The sequence below is a fragment of the Macaca mulatta genome, chromosome 3 (genome assembly GCF_049350105.2).
Source record: "Macaca mulatta isolate MMU2019108-1 chromosome 3, T2T-MMU8v2.0, whole genome shotgun sequence".
Lineage (NCBI taxonomy): Eukaryota > Metazoa > Chordata > Mammalia > Primates > Cercopithecidae > Macaca > Macaca mulatta.
Window position 1 is genome coordinate 44,998,208 of NC_133408.1, and position 18,991 is coordinate 45,017,198.

General features: G+C 46.1%; 2 protein-coding genes across 8 annotated transcripts in view; one reads left to right on the top strand and one right to left on the bottom strand.

Moving 5' to 3' along the window:
• Positions 1-18,991, top strand: part of EIF2AK1 (eukaryotic translation initiation factor 2 alpha kinase 1) — a 42,242-nt gene that overhangs the window by 19,950 nt on the left and 3,301 nt on the right. For 3 of the 7 annotated variants that reach the window (XM_077996168.1, XM_077996167.1, XM_015133257.3), the window contains 7 exons: positions 133-193; positions 1,931-2,258; positions 4,519-4,630; positions 5,661-5,761; positions 16,395-16,509; positions 16,731-16,813; positions 18,520-18,753. In XM_077996168.1, the coding sequence (XP_077852294.1) occupies positions 133-193; positions 1,931-2,258; positions 4,519-4,630; positions 5,661-5,761; positions 16,395-16,509; positions 16,731-16,813; positions 18,520-18,753 (1,034 nt within the window). Of the gene's footprint in view, positions 1-132; positions 194-1,930; positions 2,259-4,518; positions 4,631-5,660; positions 5,762-16,394; positions 16,510-16,730; positions 16,814-17,802; positions 18,754-18,991 lie in introns of all 7 variants that reach the window. The other 4 variants (XM_077996170.1, XM_077996169.1, XM_015133258.3 and 1 more) reach the window with 2 other exon arrangements.
• On the bottom strand, positions 7,317-13,393 carry ANKRD61 (ankyrin repeat domain 61). The gene is made up of 3 exons (XM_015133263.3): positions 13,178-13,393; positions 11,201-11,298; positions 7,317-8,319 (listed from the first exon to the last, which is right to left on the bottom strand). The coding sequence occupies exons 1-3, from the start codon at positions 13,391-13,393 to the stop codon at positions 7,317-7,319; spliced, it is 1,317 nt and encodes a 438-aa protein (XP_014988749.3).

An 18,991-nucleotide genomic window follows, 5' to 3' on the forward strand; every position in this document is an offset into this window, starting at 1 on the left:
GTATTTTGCCAGAAGGTCATGACAGTTTTAGACTTATAGTCTCATTTGACACAGTTTGTATATTTTAACTCAGTCTTTGACTACAAATTGAAAAACTGGGCTGTTTGAAGATGATTGTTTGTTTTTGTGCAGCAGACAGAGCTGCCATTGAGTTGCCAACTCTGGAAGTACTCTCCGACCAGGAAGAGGACAGGTATGTGAATGGGTGTGTCCTGTTATATATTAGGACATTACCTCTTGTCACCTGCATTGGGTTTTGTGTGTGTGAAACAGTCTCGCTCTGTTGCCCAGACTAGATTGCAGTGGCGCAATCTCGGCTCACTGCAGCCTCCGCCTCCTGTGTTCCAGCGATTCTCCTGCCTCAGCTTCCCAAGTAGCTGGGACTATAGGCGCCCACCAGCACACCTGGTTAATTTTTTGTATTTTTAGTAGACACAGGGTTTCACCATGTTAGCCAGGGTGGTCTCGATCTCCTGACCTTGTGATGCGCCCGCCTCTGCCTCCCAAAGTGCTGGGATTACAGGTGTGAACCATCGCACCTGGCCTGCATTGAGCTATCTTTGTCTTTTGCTACAAGGACCTCAGGAGGAGTGTTTTCGACTTTGCTTATTTTCATTACAAAATGTTAAGTTATTTCTTCCTTTCAGATATTTCCTGTCAGTTTTTTTTTTTTTTTTTTTTTTTTTAAATGGATTCTTGCTCTATTTCCCAGGCTGGAGTACAGTGACATGGTCTCAGCTCACTGCAACCTCTGCCTCCCAGGTTCAAGCGATCCTCCTGACTTAGCCTCCCCAGTAGTTGGGATTATAGACCTGCACCACTATGCCTGGCTAAGTTTTGTAGTTTTAGTAGAGATGGGGTTTCACCGTATTGGCCAGGCTGGTCTCGAACTCCTGAACTCAGGTCATCTGCCTGCCTTGGCCTCCCAAAGTGCTGGGATTACTGGTGTGAGCCACTGTGCCTGGCCTATTTTTTATTATTTTTGTTGAGACAGGGTCTCGCTCTTTTGCCTAGGCTGGAGTGCAGTGGTATGATCTCAACTCACTGCAACCTCCAACTCCTAGACTCAAGCAATCCTCCCATCTTAGCTGCCTCAGTAGCTGGGATTACAGGTTTGTGCCACCATGTCTGGCTAATTTTTGTATTTTTTGTAGAGATGGGGTTTTGCCATGGTGCTCAGGCTAGCCTCCAACTCCTGGGCTCAAGTGATCCTCCCACCTTGGCCTACCAAAGTGTTGGGATTACAGGCGTGAGCCACTGTGCCAGACCTGTACATTGACTTTTTTTTTTTTTTTTTTTTTTTTTTGAGGCGGAGTCTTACTCTGTTGGCCAGGCTGGAGTGCAATGGCGCGATCTCGGCTCACTGCATCTTCTGCCTCCCAGATTCGAGCGATTCTCCTGCCTCAGCCTTCTGAGTAGCTGGGACTATAGGTGCATGCCACCACGCCTGGCCAATTTTTGTATTTTTTAGTAGAGATGGCGTTTCACCATATTGGCCAGGCTGGTCTCGAACTTCTGACCTTGTGATCTGCCTGCCTTGGCCATCCAAAGTGCTGGGATTACAGGTATGTGCCACTGCACCTGGCCAACTTTTGTTTTTTTTTTTTTGGAGACGGAGTCTCACTTACTTCGTCACCCAGGCTGGAGTACAGTGGCACGATCTTGGCTCACTGCAACCTCCACCTCCTGGGTTCAAGTCATTTTCCTGCCTCAGCCTTCCCAGTAGCTGGGATTACAGGCGTATGCCACTATACCCAGCTAATTTTTGTATTTTTTAGTTGAGATGGGGTTTTACCATGTTGGGTAGGCTGGTCTCTAACTCCTGACCTTAAGTGATCCACCCGCCTTGGCCTCCCAAAGTATGGGATTACAGGCATGAGCCCCTGCGCTCAGCCCATTGACTTTTATGTTTACCTTTTTTTTTTTTCAGAGAACAATATGATGTTAAAAATGATGAAAGTAGCAGCTCATCCATTGTCTTTGCTGAGCCCACCCCAGAAAAAGGAAAACGCTTTGGAGAATCTGACACTGAAAATCAGAATGACAAGTCAGTGAAGTATACCACCAGTTTAGTCATAAGAGACTCCGGTGAACTTGAGTCAACCCTGGAGCTCCAGGAAAATGACTTGGCTGGTTTGTCTACCAGTTCAATTATGGAACAGCAGCTGCCACTCAGGCGTAATTCCCACCTAGATGATAGTTTCACATCCACCGAAGAATCTTCCGAAGAAAATGTCAACTTTTTGGGTCAGACAGAGGTAGATTACTTTCCTAGACCTTCCTAGTTCGTCCAGTAGTGATTGTATTGAGGACTGTGCAGGTGTGTGGCCTTCTCTCACCCACTCTCACCTCCGGCACTTCTGCCCTGCGTTCGGTCTCTTTTACTGGCCATGTTCCCCTTGCCATGTGACCTTTGTGTTCGGTTCTCCCTTCTTCACTTAGTTAACTCCCCACATCCCTTTCTGGCCTCTCCCCCGGCCATTTTCAGCTCCACATCATCTTGAGTTAGTGGCCTCACTCACACTCTGTTTCTGTTGTATGTTAGCATCATGCTATAAAGATATATTTATGCAAAAAAGATTTTGTAGCATGACTTTAGGTGAGTCCCAGTAGGATTACCAGGTCAGTATTCAGGATACTCTTTTTCATTTTAAAATTGATTTTATTTTAGTTGTAGTTTTCAGGATGCTCTTGTTGAGGGTTATACTGATATAACCCTCTTTCCATGGTCATGTTGCCACCATGCTTTCACCAGTATTTTAAGTAGTAGTATTAAAACCATGAACATTGGGCTGGGTGTGGTGGCTCACGCCTATAATCTCAGCAGTTTGGGAGGCCGAGGAGGGCAGATCACCTGAGATCAGGAGTTTGCGACCAGCCTGGCCAACAAGGTGAAACCTCGTCTCTACTAAAAATATAACGATTAGCCAGGCGTGATGGTGTGTGCCTGTAGTTCCAGCTACTCAGGAGGCTGAGGCAGGAGAATCGCTTGAACCTGGGAGGTGGAGGTTGCAGTGAGCCAAGATTGCGCCACTGCACTCTGGCCTGGGTGACAAGAGCACGACTCTGTTTCAAAATAAATAAATAAATAAATAAATAAAACTAAAAACATGAAAATTAACAGGGTCTACACATAATCTGTCTTGTTAGGATTATAAAACTGTGTATACCATCTACATAGACACAGTGCAGAATTAATTCTTGTCCCGGAATATGTGTTTCTGAGCCTGTGTTTTTTTTTTTTTTTTGAGACAAAGTTTTGCTCTTGTCACCCAGGCTGGAGTACAGTGGCATGATCTCAGCTCATTGCAACCTCTACCTCCTGGGTTCAAGCGATTCTCCTGCCTCAGCCTCCCGAGTAGCTGGGATTACAGGCACCCACCACCTCGCCCAGCTAATTTTTTTGTATTTTTAGTAGAGATGGGGTTTCACCATGTTGGCCAGGCTGGTCTTGAACTCCTGACCTCAGGTGATCCGCCCGCCTCAGCCTCCCAGAGTGCTAGGATTACAGGCATAAGCCACTGCACACGACCGAGCCTGTGCATTTATTTTATTTATTTATTTTTTTGGAGACGGAGTCTTGCTCTGTTGCCCAGGCTGGAGTGCAGTAGTGGGATCCCTGCTCACTGCAACCTCCACCTCCCAGGTTCAAGCGCTTCTCCTGCCTCAGCCTCCTGAGTAGCTGGGACTACAGGCGCCCACCACCATGCCTGGCTAATTTTTTTGTATTTCTGGTAGAGACGAGGTTTCACTATGTTGATCAGGCCGGTCTTGAACTCCTGACCTCATGATCTGCCCGCCTTGGCCTTCCAAAGTGCTGGGATTACAGGTGTGAGCCACTGCGCCTGTCTGAGTCTGTGCTTTTTTATGAAACATAGAACTTTGAACACTTTCACCTGAATCTGGATGATTTGAGTTTGGGGGACTTTTAATCAGAATTGATTCATTTCTCTGTATTTTATTTGGAAAATTTTGTTAGGTGCCTCAATCAGATGGTATATACAGTGGGCTACAGTAAGCTTAATGTTTGCTTACCTTTTTATTGAATAAGTTATTAGTTGTGTACAATGTGAAGCCAGACAAAGTATATATACTTTGTAGAAATATATAGAGTAGTAGAATATCATACAGCCATTCTTTGTTGCTTTCTCTTAGCTTTAAAAACTGTTTATGTAGCAAGCAGCCCAGTTTCAGGACCAGTTACTCCGGGTCACAGTTGAGAGTTTCTGCCACTGGACTCCTGCCTGACTTCAGCCTGGCCCCCCCTTCTGCTGGTATTACAACACCCTGTTTTAATCATTGCTCTCTTTATCTGTTGCTTTCATTAGACTTTGGCCTTCTTGGGTAGGCCTGTGTCCTCAGCAGTTCTGTCTTGCAAAGGGAAGTCCACACAGGTTAAATGACTTCCCTAGAGGCCTACCGTCTTGGCCCAGAATAGGCAGATGAGTATTTGTTGGCTAAATGAATAATGCGAGTGAATCGTGCAAAGATGGGAGCCGGCACTACCTCCTCTCCTAGGCCCAGTACCACCTGATGCTGCACATCCAGATGCAGCTGTGTGAGCTCTCGCTGTGGGACTGGATAGCCGAGAGAAACAAGCGCAGCCGGGAGTGTGTGGACGAGTCTGCCTGTGAGTACCATCTGGGTCTGCCGGGCCAGGAAATAGACACAGTCACATCTTCCCCATCTCATGTAGGAGTTGCCTCCAGGTGCTTTGTTTTTCTTTTTTATTTATTTTGTTTTATTTTTTTGAGACAGAGCCTTGCTCTGTTTGTTGCTCAGGCAGGAGTGCGGTGGTGCATTCACTGCTCCCTATAGCCTTGGCCTCCCTGGCTCAAGCGATCCTCCCACCTCAGCCTCCTGAGTAGCTGGGACTACAGGTGCATGCCACTATGTCTGGCTGATTTTGAAAAAAAAAAATTTTGTAGAGACAAGGTCTCATTATCCTGCCCAGGCTGGTCTCCAACTCCTGATCTCAAGCAATCCTCCTGTCCCCGCCTCCCAGAGTGCTGAGATTATGGGCGTGAGCCTCTGTGCTTGGCCAGAATTTTTTCTTTACCAATTTTTGTGTGAGTCCTATAAAACCTCTCCATCCTCTAAATGTATGTCATCATATTAATAGATGAATTAATTTACTTACATTTTTGCGGCCATATGCCGTGTCATTTTTGGACAGTGAGGCATTCCAGATGATTGACTTGTACTCCTGGAGCTAACATATTTTATCTTTTTTCTTTCTCCATTATTTGTAATAATATCTTTAATCATCTGTGGTTAGGATACCAGATTTATTAGCATTAAATCCCAGAATGTCAAGAGTTGAAGGGAACCTAAACTTTATCAAATCTAGTTGCCTGATACCCAAGAATTGTTTAAAAAGTCATCAATACAGGGGAGGGCTCTGAGTGAAGTTAGAGGTACTTTCTTTCTGGTTGACAGAGTCCATCAACTGTTGAGTGCTGCTTTGTGATGGTTTGTTTGCTAGCTGAGGAACCCTTTCTGCTTATTTCTAGGTTTTAGACCATTCTGCCTTGACTTTGTTGAAAATCTGATTGTTCTTAAGTGTCAGATGTTAATGTATTTAGAACGACATTAATATTTAAATGCCAACGTAATGAGTAAAAAAATTACAGAAATAAAACTATTTTTTTTACTTCAAGGTCCTTATGTTATGGCCAATGTTGCAACAAAAATTTTTCAAGAATTGGTAGAAGGTGTGTTTTACATACATAACATGGGAATTGTGCATCGAGATCTGAAGGTAAGTGGGGGCGATGAAATCATTGAAAGCAGTGGTAGCTTTGTATCAGGGATGACTTGACGATGGTTCATTGAATTAAATAAGATTACATGTCCTAGTTCATTTGTTTAGGAGGTTATAATTACTGTCAGACAAATCATTGTTCGATAGATCCAGAGTGAGAAAACATTAGGTTGAAATTTTTTTGTTTTTTGAGACAGCGTCTCGCTGTGTCACCCACGCTGGAGCACAGTGGCGTGATGCCTAGGCTCCAATGCCTAGGCTCACGCGATCCTCCCACCTCAGCCACCCTGGTAGCTGAGACTACAAGCATGCCCAGCTAATTTTTAAATTTCTTTTTTTGAGATGGAGTCTTGCTCTGTTGCCCAGGCTGGAGTGCAGTGGCACAATTTCGGCTTACTGCAAGCTCTGCCTCCTGGGTTCACACCATTCTCCTGCCTCAGCCTCCCAAGTAGCTGGGACTACAGGCACCCGCCACCACGCCCAGATAATTTTTTGTATTTTTAGTAGGGACGGGGTTTCACTGTGTTAGCCAGGACGGTCTCGATCTCCTGACCTCGTGATTCGCCCGCCTCGGCCTCCCAAAGTGCTGGGATTACAGGCGTGAGCCACTGTGCCTGGCCAATTTTTTTGTAGAGATAGAGTTTTGCTATGTTGCCCAGGTTGATCTTGAACTCCTGGGCTCAAGTGATCCTCCCATCTTGACCTCCCAAAGTGCTGGTATTGCAGGTGTGAGCCACTGCACTTGGTTGTAAGTTGACTTTTTTAAAGTAGTAATTTTTGGGCATTTGAAAATCCTCTGTGGAGTATAAGTACTTTTTTTCAGGTAGTAAGTGTGCTCTGAGTACTGATAAAATCAGTGGTGCTGAATGTTACTTAGTGCTGACAGAAATACTCATTTATTGTTGCAGACTTAGAGGTAAACTCTATAATTACTCATCTTAAAGTTTAACAAAATGGGAAGTTTTTTTTTTTTTTTTGCTGTTTTAAAAAAGTCTGTAGGCCGGGTGCGGTGGCTCAAGCCTGTAATCCCAGCACTTTGGGAGGCCGAGGCGGGTGGATCACGAGGTCAGGAGATCGAGACTATCCTGGCTAACATGGTGAAACCCCGTCTCTACTAAAAATACAAAAAAACTAGCCGGGCGTGGTGGCAGGCGCCTGTAGTCCCAGCTACTTGGGAGGCTGAGACAGGAGAATGGCGTAAACCCGGGAGGCGGAGCTTGCAGTGAGCCGAGATCACACCACTGCACTCCAGCCTGGGAGACACAGCGAGACTCCGTCTAAAAAAAAAGTCTGTAATGACTATTTGGTTCTCATCCACAAAAGACTATCAAGAAAGAGAGAAAATACATTTGTGTCGTTGGCTGAAGAGATTGACATTAATTTGCTTACTTTTCAGCCCGAAGTTAAATCATGGAAAGGGCATGAAAAAACAAATCTAGGAACAAAAATGTTAGTAGGCAAATCACTTTATTTTTTGGAAAGTGTTCAAGAACCAGTAGTTTGTACATTTGGGATGTCAAAGGTGATAGGTTAAGCATTTTCTGGGACATGTCTAGCCAGAAAATGCAGTTTGAGTGGCTGGAAGTCCCTGCTGCTGTGAAGCTGGGAGGTCTTGTTGCAGGAGGTATGCCAGGTCGTAACAGCAGTAGACAGAATTCCATATCGTCACCGGGAGAAGTTGCTTCAAGTGCTGTTTGTATTTCTCCCCGTAAATATTCCTGATGTTTCTTTTGCAGATACCCTGTAGGGATAAAGGTTTTTGCGATTGCTTTATTAGGGTGTCCCTTAAGAGGCGGAATTCTGGTAGCATGATTCCTGCAGGGAGAATTCCTTGGTTATTGGTCATTCTCAGAGGATAAGTGTGATAAAGTAGCCTGGCCAGAAGTGCCGTATCTCTTACATTGAAACTGCGCTGAAGGTACATATAAATTGGAGATTCCCCGTTTCTTGTTAAAATGTTAACATTTGCTTCAAAGTCAAGCAGGAGATTGATGATTGCCTCTCTGCCTCCAAAGCATGCCTCGTGGATGGCTGTTTGGCCTTTGTAGTCCTGGGCATTGACTTTGGCTCCGTGAGTGAGCAGCAGACGGATGCAGCTGACCCCCGCCCCGAGCAGTCGGCCTGCTTTGCTGGATGCGGTGCACACTGCAAGCTTCAGGGGCGTGTTTCCCGTGGAAGAGACAGCACAGTTGACGTTTGCTCCATAGGCAATGAGCATTTCCATCATCTCCTTATTCAGCATGTTTGCGGCCATGTGAAGGGGTGTCATGCTGGCTTCATTAATAGCATTGACATCGGCACCATTTTGGGCCAAAATGGAGAGAACTGGATAGCAACCATATGCTATGGCCAGGTGGAGTGGTGAACGTTTGTTGCTTTCCCCTTGAGCGTTAACTTGAGCCCCGTGTGCACACAAGATGCGGAGACACGTGATGGCGTTATTCTGAATGTCTGTCAGGATCCTGTGCATTCTGTTGCCTGGTTTTGCCCACGTGGTGGAAGTGACTGGCCAGTGCAGTAGTATTAAGTTGAGTGTGGTGAGGCCTGTTGTGTCCCTAGAATGGGTATTGATTACACGTTACACTGAATTCACAGTGGGAATGGCTCTACGTGAACAGTTAATGCTTAAGAAACCAATATTTATTTGAAGTCAGACCCTTTAGTTACCTTAAGGATGTGTTTCACAATCTGTATTGCTGGGTAGTTTCTCGCTATCCCAGGGTTTTTCGGGGGATGTGGTGGGATGTATCCCTATACAATGGGGCCTAGCTTCATTTTTTATATACATAAATTTTTTTTTTTTGAAAAATTCTTTTCACTTTTCTACAATGTCGTGAAGGAGGCCCAGCTTCTTGGAGCGGCCTATTTTTACCCGTGCTGCCCCTACTAGGGCTGTGTCCCTCCAAGGCTGTATCTTAGTGATTTCTGCAGCCTGGCACCTCACATAGTGCTGGGCTGGGTTACTGGCTTTCCGTGAAATTGTGTGGACTTGAGTGTGATCTGTTATCACCATAGAAGTGAGCCGTGAAGGCCCAAACTCCTGTTGACTCCTTTCTTAGTGGCTCTGTCTCTGCTCTCCTACCTGACATTTTTATGCGTGAGTGTGTAGGGAGCAGAAGAAGTGACAGGGGTTGAATCTGAAGACCTGTGGTCATTCTGAAGTTCATTCCCTGCTCCAAGCTAGGTGGAATGAGCATTTTACAACTTGGCCCTCATCACAGAAGCACTTCCAAAAATTCCTTTGTTTTGGCAGAGAAAAGGGAAGGTTTATTATGTAAATCTAACTCCTCTGCTGAAATTAGAAAATGATTTTAGTTCACATATATCTGTTCAGCGTGAGGCCTTAGGCTATGGATATGGTGAAACAGCAGGTGGCCCCTACCTTTGTAGGGCTTACAGTCTAGCAGGGAAGATAGACGTGAAACAGTGAAACAGCTCAGTAAATACTGGAAGCTGGCAGAGTTCTAGAGGGGTGCAGAAGCCTCACATAGCGCATGCGGTATGCAGGGTAGGAAAGGGTCCCCTGAGGAGAATGGGGCGAGTCTGTGATGGTCGAGATGTGGAAGGGACTTCGAGAGGACTTGCAGAGCTGGGGTGGGGTGCTAAGGGAGAGTCTGGGAGCAAGACAGGTCGGGTGGGTTTTTCTGGAGCGTGGTAAGGATTTGGGGCAAGAAGTTCTATTATTATTATTATTGGGATGGAGTCTCGCTCTATCGCCCAGGCTGGAGTGTGGTTGCGTGATTTCGGCTCACTGCAATTGCCGCCTCATGGGTTCAAGTGATTCTCTTGCCTCAGCCTCCCTAGTAGCTGGGATACAGGCGCCTGCCACCATGCCTGGCAAATTTTTGTATTTTTAGTAGAGATGGGGTTTCACCGGCTGGGCGCGGTGGCTCAAGCCTGTAATCCCAGCACTTTGGGAGGCCGAGACGGGCGGATCACTAGGTCAGGAGATCGAGACCATCCTGGCTAACACGGTGAAACCCCGTCTCTACTAAAAAATACAAAAAAAACTAGCCGGGCGAGGTGGCGGGCGCCTGTAGTCCCAGCTACTCAGGAGGCTGAGACAGGAGAATGGCCCGAACCCGGGAGGCGGAGCTTGCAGTGAGCTGAGATCCGGCCACTGCACTCCAGCCTGGGTGACAGAGCGAGACTCCGTCTCAAAAAAAAAAAAAAAAAAAGAGATGGGGTTTCACCATGTTGGTCAGGCTGGTCTCGAACTCCTGACCTCATGATCCACCCACCTTGGGGTCCCAAAGTGCTGGGATTACAGGCATGAGTCGCCGCGCCCAGCCTATATACTACTTAATTCTTTCATTCACTCAGATAGTATTACTGGGCACTTGCTAAGTAATTGATTTGGTTGAGGTGGTGGAGATACAGTGGTGCACAAGGTGAACTTGTCTTTCATGCGACTTACCTTCTAGTGGAGAGTAATAAACAAGAAAATCCATTATCAGCCGGGCACGGTGGCTCACGCCTATAATCCCAGCACTTTGGGAGGCTGAGGCGGGTGGATCACGAGGTCAGGAGATCGAGACCATCCTGGCTAACATGGTGAAACCCTGTCTCTACTAAAAATACAAGAAATTAGCCAGGCATGGTGGCGGGCGCCTGTAGTCCCAGCTACTTGGGAGGCTGAGGCAGGAGAATGGCATGAACCCAGAAGGCGGAGCTTGCAGTGAGCCAAGATTGCGCCACTGCACTCCAGCCTGGGCGACAGAGTGAGACTCCGTCTCAAAAAACAAACAAACAAAAAAGAAAATCTATTGTCTACCTATATTTTATTTTTCACACCTAACTTTGGTGGTTAAACTTATTGAGGGCTATGGCAAGGACTTTACTGCATTCCTCACAACACCACCATTGAGCACTTAATCCTCAGAATGTGCATTGATTTGGCAAAATGTTTGTGATGTTGGATTTTTCTCAGTGTTTCAGATTATCTCATCTACTCAGTAAAGACATTGGCTCATTCATAACATGATAATGTGTAGTCTGTCACCTTGAAGAACGAACAAGTCCAAACCTAAGTGGAAAAAAATGTATGAACTGAAAAAAAATCTATATCAGGTATATCCTCACTTAGAAATGATTGCCAGTGAAGCTGGGTGCTGTGGCTGAAGGCTGTAATCCTAGCACTTTGGGAGGCCGAGGCAGGTGGATCATTTGAGGCCAGGAGTTCAAGACCAGCCTGGCCAACATGGTGAAACCCTGTCTCTACTAAAAATACAAAAGTTAGCCGTGCATGGTGGTGCATGCCTGTAGTCCCAGCTACTCGGGAGGCTGAGGTGGGAGAAGCTCTTGAACCCAGGAAGTAGAGGTTGCAATGAGGCAAGATTGTGCCACTGCACTCCAGCCTGGGCGAAAGAGCGAGAGCCCTGCCTCAAAAAAAATAAAGAAGAAAAAAAGACATGATTTTCGGTGGAGTTAACTTACCTGACTTCTGGGTCAGCGCCATGCCGTAACAGGCAGAGCAGACTCTGGGCCTTGTGGTACTTGGCAGCCAGATGGATGGGGATGATGGACTCTGTCTGCTTTGGAGGGAAAACAAAACACATTGTGTAGTTAAAAATACTGTTTGTGTTAGCTTGCCATTTCAAAGGCAATACATTTATTTACTGTCTCATTGGCTTACTCTTTTTCTGGTATGTGCATTGAAAGTTTCCTTTTCTTTTTTTTTTTTTTTTTTTTTTTTTTTGAAACGGAGTCTCGCACTGTCACCCAGGCTGGAGTGCAGTGGCCGGATCTCAGCTCACTGCAAGCTCCGCCTCCCGGGTTCACGCCATTCTCCTGCCTCAGCCTCCCGAGTAGCTGGGACTACAGGCGTCTGCCACCTCGCCCGGCTAGTTTTTTGTATTTTTTTTTTAGTAGAGACGGGGTTTCACCATGTTAACCAGGATGGTCTCGATCTCCTGACCTCGTGATCCGCCCGTCTCGGCCTCCCAAAGTGCTGGGATTACAGGCTTGAGCCACCGCGCCCGGCCCGGAAGTTTCCTTTTCTACTACCTGTTTTAAATGATCAAAACTCAGTGGATTCCCTACTATAAAATCTGTGTTTTACAGAAACGCACATTTACGGAGGCAACAGAAATAACACTCGAAAGCTCTGGAAAGTTTTGAAAGTTGATTCTTCCAAAGAGCCTGTGGTGTGATATTAATGGTACTTGCTATGAAGTCACTTAGTCCTTAAATTAACCCGCAGGGTGATGGACAAGTAGGTGCCGTGTCGTTGCCAAAAGTCGTATTATCAGCAGTAAAACCTGAATCTTAAGGGTTTTCAAATATAACGCAGCATATGTTCTGTCTATGATTAGTAGAGCTGTTTGTGCCAACTCTCTTTTTTTTTTTTTTTTGAGACGGAGTCTCGCTCTGTCGCCCAGGCTGGAGTGCAGTGGCCGGATCTCAGCTCACTGCAAGCTCCGCCTCCCGGGTTCATGCCATTCTCCTGCCTCAGCCTCCCGAGTAGCTGGGACTACAGGCGCCCGCCACCTTGCCCGGCTCGTTTTTTGTATTTTTTTTTAGTAGAGACGGGGTTTCACCGTGTTATCCAGGGTGGTCTTGATCTCCTGACCTTGTGATCCGCCCGTCTCGGCCTCCCAAAGTGCTGGGATTACAGGCTTGAGCCACCGCGCCCGGCCGCCAACTCTTAAAATACACACATGTAAGTAGTGGTTTTACACCATGGCTATAAGATAAGACAGTAGGGTACAAGAGAGGGTGACTTCCTTTTTGGAAAAAAAAAATTTAATTGTAAAGGTAATAATCATTGTATAAACATTTAGAAACTGAAAATGTATATATTAAAAGGGAAAAACTATTTTTTGTTTGTTTGTTTGAGATGGAGTCTCGCTCTGTCATCCAGGCTAGAGAGTGCAGTGGTACGATCTCGGCTCACTGCAACCTCTGCCTCCTGAGTTCAAGCAATTCTCCTGCCTCAGCCATCTGAGTAGCTGAGATTACAGGCTCCTGCCACCGTGCCCGGCTAATTTTTGTATCTTTAGTAGAGACGGGATTTTGCCATGCTGGCCAGGCTGGTCTCAAACTCCTGACCTCAGGTGATCCACCCACCTCGGCCTTCCAAAGTGCTGGGATTACAGGTGTGAACCACCGCGTCTGGCCAAAAAAGGGAAAAACTAATTTGACCACTCGGAGATTAGCACCATGGGTATGTTTGAGAGATGACATGAATGGTCTTCCAGCCACACAGGATCTGGTGTTTTCTCGTGTTGGTTTGTGTGTGACATGTGCAGGGGAGGCTTTGAGGGCTTTGGGGAGCACTGCAGTGTGTGTGGAGTGAGCTGGGGTCGTGCCTCGTAAGGGCTGTGAGCTTAGCAGGTTCACCAGCTTTAGATGATGCTCGTTTCTAAGCAGCCTGACTTTTTTCCAGAAGTGACTGAGCAGAAAAGAGGGTACCTGGCTCAGAAGTAATCTGCTGCTGGTGGAGTTGGGCAGAATGGTGATGGGCTGGTTGACAGGGTGATTTCTCAGGAGTACCTCGATCGTAGTGCAGTCTTCTCTCATGATGGCTTCATAGAGTTTCGAGTGAAGTGCTGCGGATGGGCCATCTTCCAGGGACGTGGCACTGTCAACCACCAGGTCTCTGCTTCCTTTCCTGGGTATATTCCCCATGAGAAAAACGTTAAGACTTCAGGGGAAAATGTTGTTATGGAATCGGTCAGTTTCAGTCTCTTTATGATGATTCTTTCAGTTCAGTTCTATAACTGTTCTAGAATTTGTCAAGAATTGTATCTGTGAAGGCAGTCCATCAAAGTTTGGAACCAAGCTTTGTTCCTTGATCCAGACTTTGTTCCTTGATCATATAATGTCAAATGTCAGCAGTTTTTAGGGTTTTCTACTCTATCATAAAGACATATCCAAGCTATTATCTTACACCTTTATTTCTGATTTCTCTCCAGTTCAAGTATAGCTGAAACAATGATCAAAGCTAAAAAAGAGGAATTTATACATTAAAATACAAAGTTTAAATTATTACTTTTAAAGTAAGAAAAGTTTTAACCTATTTTTTAGTTTTTATTATAATAGAATCTTCCCTCTCCCCATTACAGGTTCCGTTTTTCTCTGGCATAGGAATAGTTTGAGAGATGTTTTGGGTCTGCACTCGTTGCTTAAATAAAGCCATTTAGTGTGATTTATTAGTTCCTAACCCTGGCTAATACGTTATCTGGGAGCTTTTAAGAAATATTCAAGTTGGCTGGGCGTGGTGGTTTATGCCTGTAATCCCAGCACTTTGGGAAGCCAGGGCAGGCAGAACACGAGGTCAAGAGATTGAGACCATGCTGGCCAACATGGGGTGAAACCCCGTCTCTACTAAAAATACAAAAATTAGCTGGCTATGGTGGCGTGCATCTGTAGTCCCAGCTACTCGGGAGGCTGAGGCAGGAGAATTGCTTGAACCTGAGAGGCGGAGGTTACAGTGAGCCAAGATGGCACCACTGCACTCCAGCCTGGCAACACAGTGAGATTCTGTCTTTAAAAAAAAAAATCGGCCGGGCGCGGTGGCTCAAGCCTGTAATCCCAGCACTTTGGGAGGCCGAGACGGGTGGATCACGAGGTCAGGAGATCGAGACCATCCTGGCTAACACGGTGAAACCCCGTCTCTACTAAAAAAATACAAAAAAATAGCCGGGCGAGGTGGTGGGCGCCTGTAGTCCCAGCTACTTGGGAGGCTGAGGCAGGAGAATGGCGTGAACCCGGGAGGCGGAGCTTGCAGTGAGCTGAGATCCGGCCACTGCACTCCAGCCTGGGCGACAGAGCGAGACTCCGTCTCAAAAAAAAAAAAAAAAAAAAAATCAAAGTTTTTTCATAGTGTAAGAAGCATGCTCACCCATCCAAACCCAAAGAATGAACTTGGAGGCACAAAGAACAGTGAAAGTCAGACTTTTAATAGCAGTCTTGTAAAGTCGTGTGTCTGGTAGGCAGGTACACCCAGGGCAGTTACAATAGGTAATTTATCTCCTAGCGTGCAAGTCCGTACCTCGGTTCCTCATTGGTCAAGGACTACAGGGTTACGATCTTCCCGGAAGTCGCCTGAGTTGCATTATCCCCTTAGAAGGTTATACCCTGGTCCCTTCCCCACTTAAGTTTGGATTTCCCAGTAATGAAACTGTCTTCCCTTTTATGGGCTGACTTCTCCTTTACATCCTGTTTGCTTATTGTGATCTTCTAGGTGGATGAGCCATGCGGTTTGTTACATTCACAGGCTAGCTGCCAGTGCTTAGATTTATCATGCCTTGAAAAAGCCATTTAAAATGTTTTCTCACACATAGAAAATCACATCTCTGGATGTGACAAGACAGTTCTTTTCCTTTCCTTCCCTTTCTTTTTCCCTTACCTTTTTTATTTTTTCTGTCTTTGAGACAGTCTCATTCTGTTGCCCAGGCTGGAGTGCAGTGGTGTGATCTTGGCTTGCTGCAACCTCTGCCTCCCAGGTTCAAGCAATTCTGCCTCCACCTCCCGAGTAACTGGGATTACAGGCATGCACCACCACACCTGGCTAATTTTTGTATTTTTAGTAGAGACGGGGTTTCACCATGTTGGCCAGGCTGGTCTTGAACTCCTGACCTCAGGCGATTCACCCACCTTGGCCTCCTGAGGTGCTGAGATTACAGGCGTGAGCCACCATGCCCGGCCGAGGACAGTCATTTCTAAGAGCTTCTTGGGTAATGATGTGCAGTAAGGGTTGGGAGGCATTTGTGTACAAAGCATGCTCTACATTAATATTCTCCAAATTTAGAATAGCCTTGGGACTTTTAGGAATACTGATGCTTGTGTCCACCCCCAGGAGTTCTGATGCAGTTGGCCTGGGGAATGGGTTGAATGTTGATTTTTTTTTTTTTTTTTTTTTCCTTGAGGCGGAGTCTTGCTCTGTCACCCAGGCTGGGGTGCAGTGGTGCAATCTTGGCTCACTGCAACCTCTGCCTCCTGGGTTCAAGTGATTCTCCTCCCTCAGCCTCCTGAGAAGCTGGGACTACAGGCGAGCACCACTATGGCCAGCTAATTTTTGTATTTTTAGTAGAGATGGGGTTTCACCATATTAGCCAGGCTGGTTTTGAACTCTTGACCTCAGGTGATCTACCTGCCTCGGCCTCCCAAAGTGCTGGGTTTACAGGCATGAGCCACCGCGCCTGGCCGAGGTTTTTTTTTTGAGACGGGGTTTTGCTCTTGTCGCCCAGGCTGGAATGCAGTAGCATAACCTTGGCTCACTGCAGCCTCTGCCTGCTGGGTTCAAGCCATTCTTCTGCCTCAGCCTCCCCAGTAGCTGTGATTACAGGCACGTGCCACCACGCCTGACTAATTTTGTATTTTTTAGAGATGGGGTTTCACCATGTTGGCCATGCTTGCCTCGAACTCCTGACCTCAGGTGATCTGCCTGCCTCAGCCTCCCAAAGTGCTGGGATTACAGGCATGAGCCACTGCACCTGGCCGGATGTTGAGATTTTTAAAACTCCTGGATGATTCTGATGTGCAGGCAAATTTGGGAACTATTCCTCAAATATTTAACTTTTGAGGGGCTGCTTGCTCCTGAGTTCCAAACACTTAAAAACATTTACAAGTTTTTACTATTTGTTTTAAGAAAGCCAAGGAGTTGACTTGTTTTGTTTGTTGATAGCCAAGAAATATTTTTCTTCATGGCCCTGATCAGCAAGTAAAAATAGGAGACTTTGGTCTGGCCTGCACAGACATCCTACAGAAGAACGCAGACTGGACCAATAGAAACGGGAAGAGTAAGTTTTTTGTTTTGTTTTGTTTTCTTTGCATAAGCAAAAGACATGGTTGCACATGTTAGTATTTAAAGAGAATCATAAAGATTTAATAGCAAAGGTGAGATAAAGATAAAAAGAACCGTCGTTACCTTAGGAGCTACACTGCTTGCTCATAGTAAATGTTATTTAATGTTGACAATGCTAACACTGCAATGTTTAATATGTGACTTTTGAAATGATAGGAACACCAACACATACGTCCAGAGTGGGTACTTGTCTGTACGCTTCACCTGAACAGTTGGAAGGATCTGAGTATGATGCCAAGGTAGTATTTGTTGCTTTCTGTCCTTTCATCCAACTTATTTGGCAGTCGTAAATAACAAACAGTACAGGGCCGGGCGCAGTGGCTCACGCCTGTAATCCCAGCACTTTGGAAGGCCGAGGTGGGTGGATCACCAGAGGTCAGGAGTTCAAGACCAGCCTGGTCAACATGGTGAAACCCTGTCTCTACTAAAAATACAAAAATTAGCTGTGTGCGATGGCACATGCCTGTAGTCCCAGCTACTCTGGAGGCTGAAGCATGAGAATCGTTTGAATCCAGGAGGCGGAGGTTGCAGTGAGCCGAGATCGCACCATTGCACTCCAGCCTGGATGACAAGATCAAAACTCCGTCTCAAAAAAAGAAAAAAAACAAACAGTACAATGAAATGCAGAAGCTCTGTCATAGAGATGTTTTTGGAGATAACCAAGTACTCTAGATTATTAAGTGGCTCAAATTGCCCTAAGAAGAAGCCTCACTTTTCAGTAGAATCTGTGTTGCCTACTTTACCATTTCAAAATCCACAGGTGTCACACATTGTTTTTGTTTGTTCATTTGTTGTTTTTGAGACAGGGTCTTACTCTGTTGCCCAGGTTGGATTGCAGTGGTGTCATCATAGCTCATGGCAGCCTCCAACTCCTGGGCTCAAGTGATCCTCTCACCTCAGCCTCCCGTGTAGCTGTGACTTCAAGAGTTGTGCCACCACACCCAGCTAATTTAAAAAAAAAAAAAAAAAAAAAAATATATATATATATATATATATATATATGTAGAGATGGGGTCTTGCTTTGTCCAGGTTGATCTCAAACTCCTGGCCTCAAATGATTCTCCTCCCTTGGCCTCCCAAGTGCTGGGATTACAGGCATGAACCACTGCACCTGGCCTAAATCGATTTTGAAATGAGCTTTCCCTTTAAAACATCACTGTTCACCTCAGGAAGCTAGAATTCATGGAAGCCTGTGTTCAGCCTTTCTTCTAATTGTTTTTTTTTTCAGGCTTCGGTGAATAAACGCCGAGGGGAAGCCTGCCCCTTGACTCCCCTTGAAATAGAATGAACATGCTGTAAAGTTTGAATCCCCATTGTTTCTTGAAGAAATGCTAAAATCCATTTTTCAAAACAACAGCCTAGTAAAATTTTCTTCCTTTTGATGGCTCCTTGAGCTTTTTAGTGATTGGGAAAGAGCTGTCAGAAAAAATGATGGCTGCCCCTAAAATCTTGTCTAGTGAAGACCTTTCTAAAAAAATCTGTTTTTAGGAGTAGTATCACAGATTTTATGCAGTTTGTTAAATGTCACCAAGGACACTTGGTAAGTATGAGTGGAGGCAGAGGTGAGACTGGAGGAGAACCCGCGACCCACTATGGCTTCCCCGCAGCTGACACTAGCAGGCGTGAGCTCATGTCCCTCTCCCTGGGTCAGGCCTGGATTGTTACGGGGTGCTGAAGACAGTTGTATGGTCGTGACTGCTGTGGGTGGGGATTATCCCTGCCCTCCACCTGACCATCCATCCTGCGTGCCCACGGATGCCCCTTTTTGGGGTTGTGAAAGTCCCTGTCTCTGATGAGCCATCCTGCTCTGTTCCCTTCCTTGTGGGTGACTGTATATCCTCATTCTTAGAAACCCTCTCCTGTTTGGAGGGTGGAACACAGAAATGGAAACGTTCTTCTCACTCTGTATTTCACTACTGAGTTCCCCCTTTTTTTCTTTTTCCAGTCAGATATGTACAGCTTGGGTGTGATCCTGCTAGAGCTCTTTCAGCCATTTGGAACAGAAATGGAGCGAGCAGAAGTTCTAACAGGTTTAAGAACTGGTCAGTTGCCGGAATCCCTCAGTAAAAGATGTCCAGTGCAAGCCAAGTATATCCAGCACTTAACGAGAAGGAACTCATCGCAGAGACCATCTGCTGTTCAGCTGCTGCAGAGCGAACTTTTCCAAACTTCTGGAAATGTATGTGCTTTTGTTTTTCTTGGACCTGGAGTGAAGGTGGTTTTTATTTCCTCTCTTGGGGAAGGAAGGGGTGGGTGGTGCCCCTGGAGGCTGGGGGTGGAAGAGGCAGATGATGGTTCTGGAGGCAGGGCCTATTTGTTCTCATCCACTTGCTGCTACTCACCTGCAGGGTGTGCTCGCAGGACTCACTCCCCTTAGGGTAGCAGCTCTGGCCCCAGCAGGCACAGGAGGTATCTGC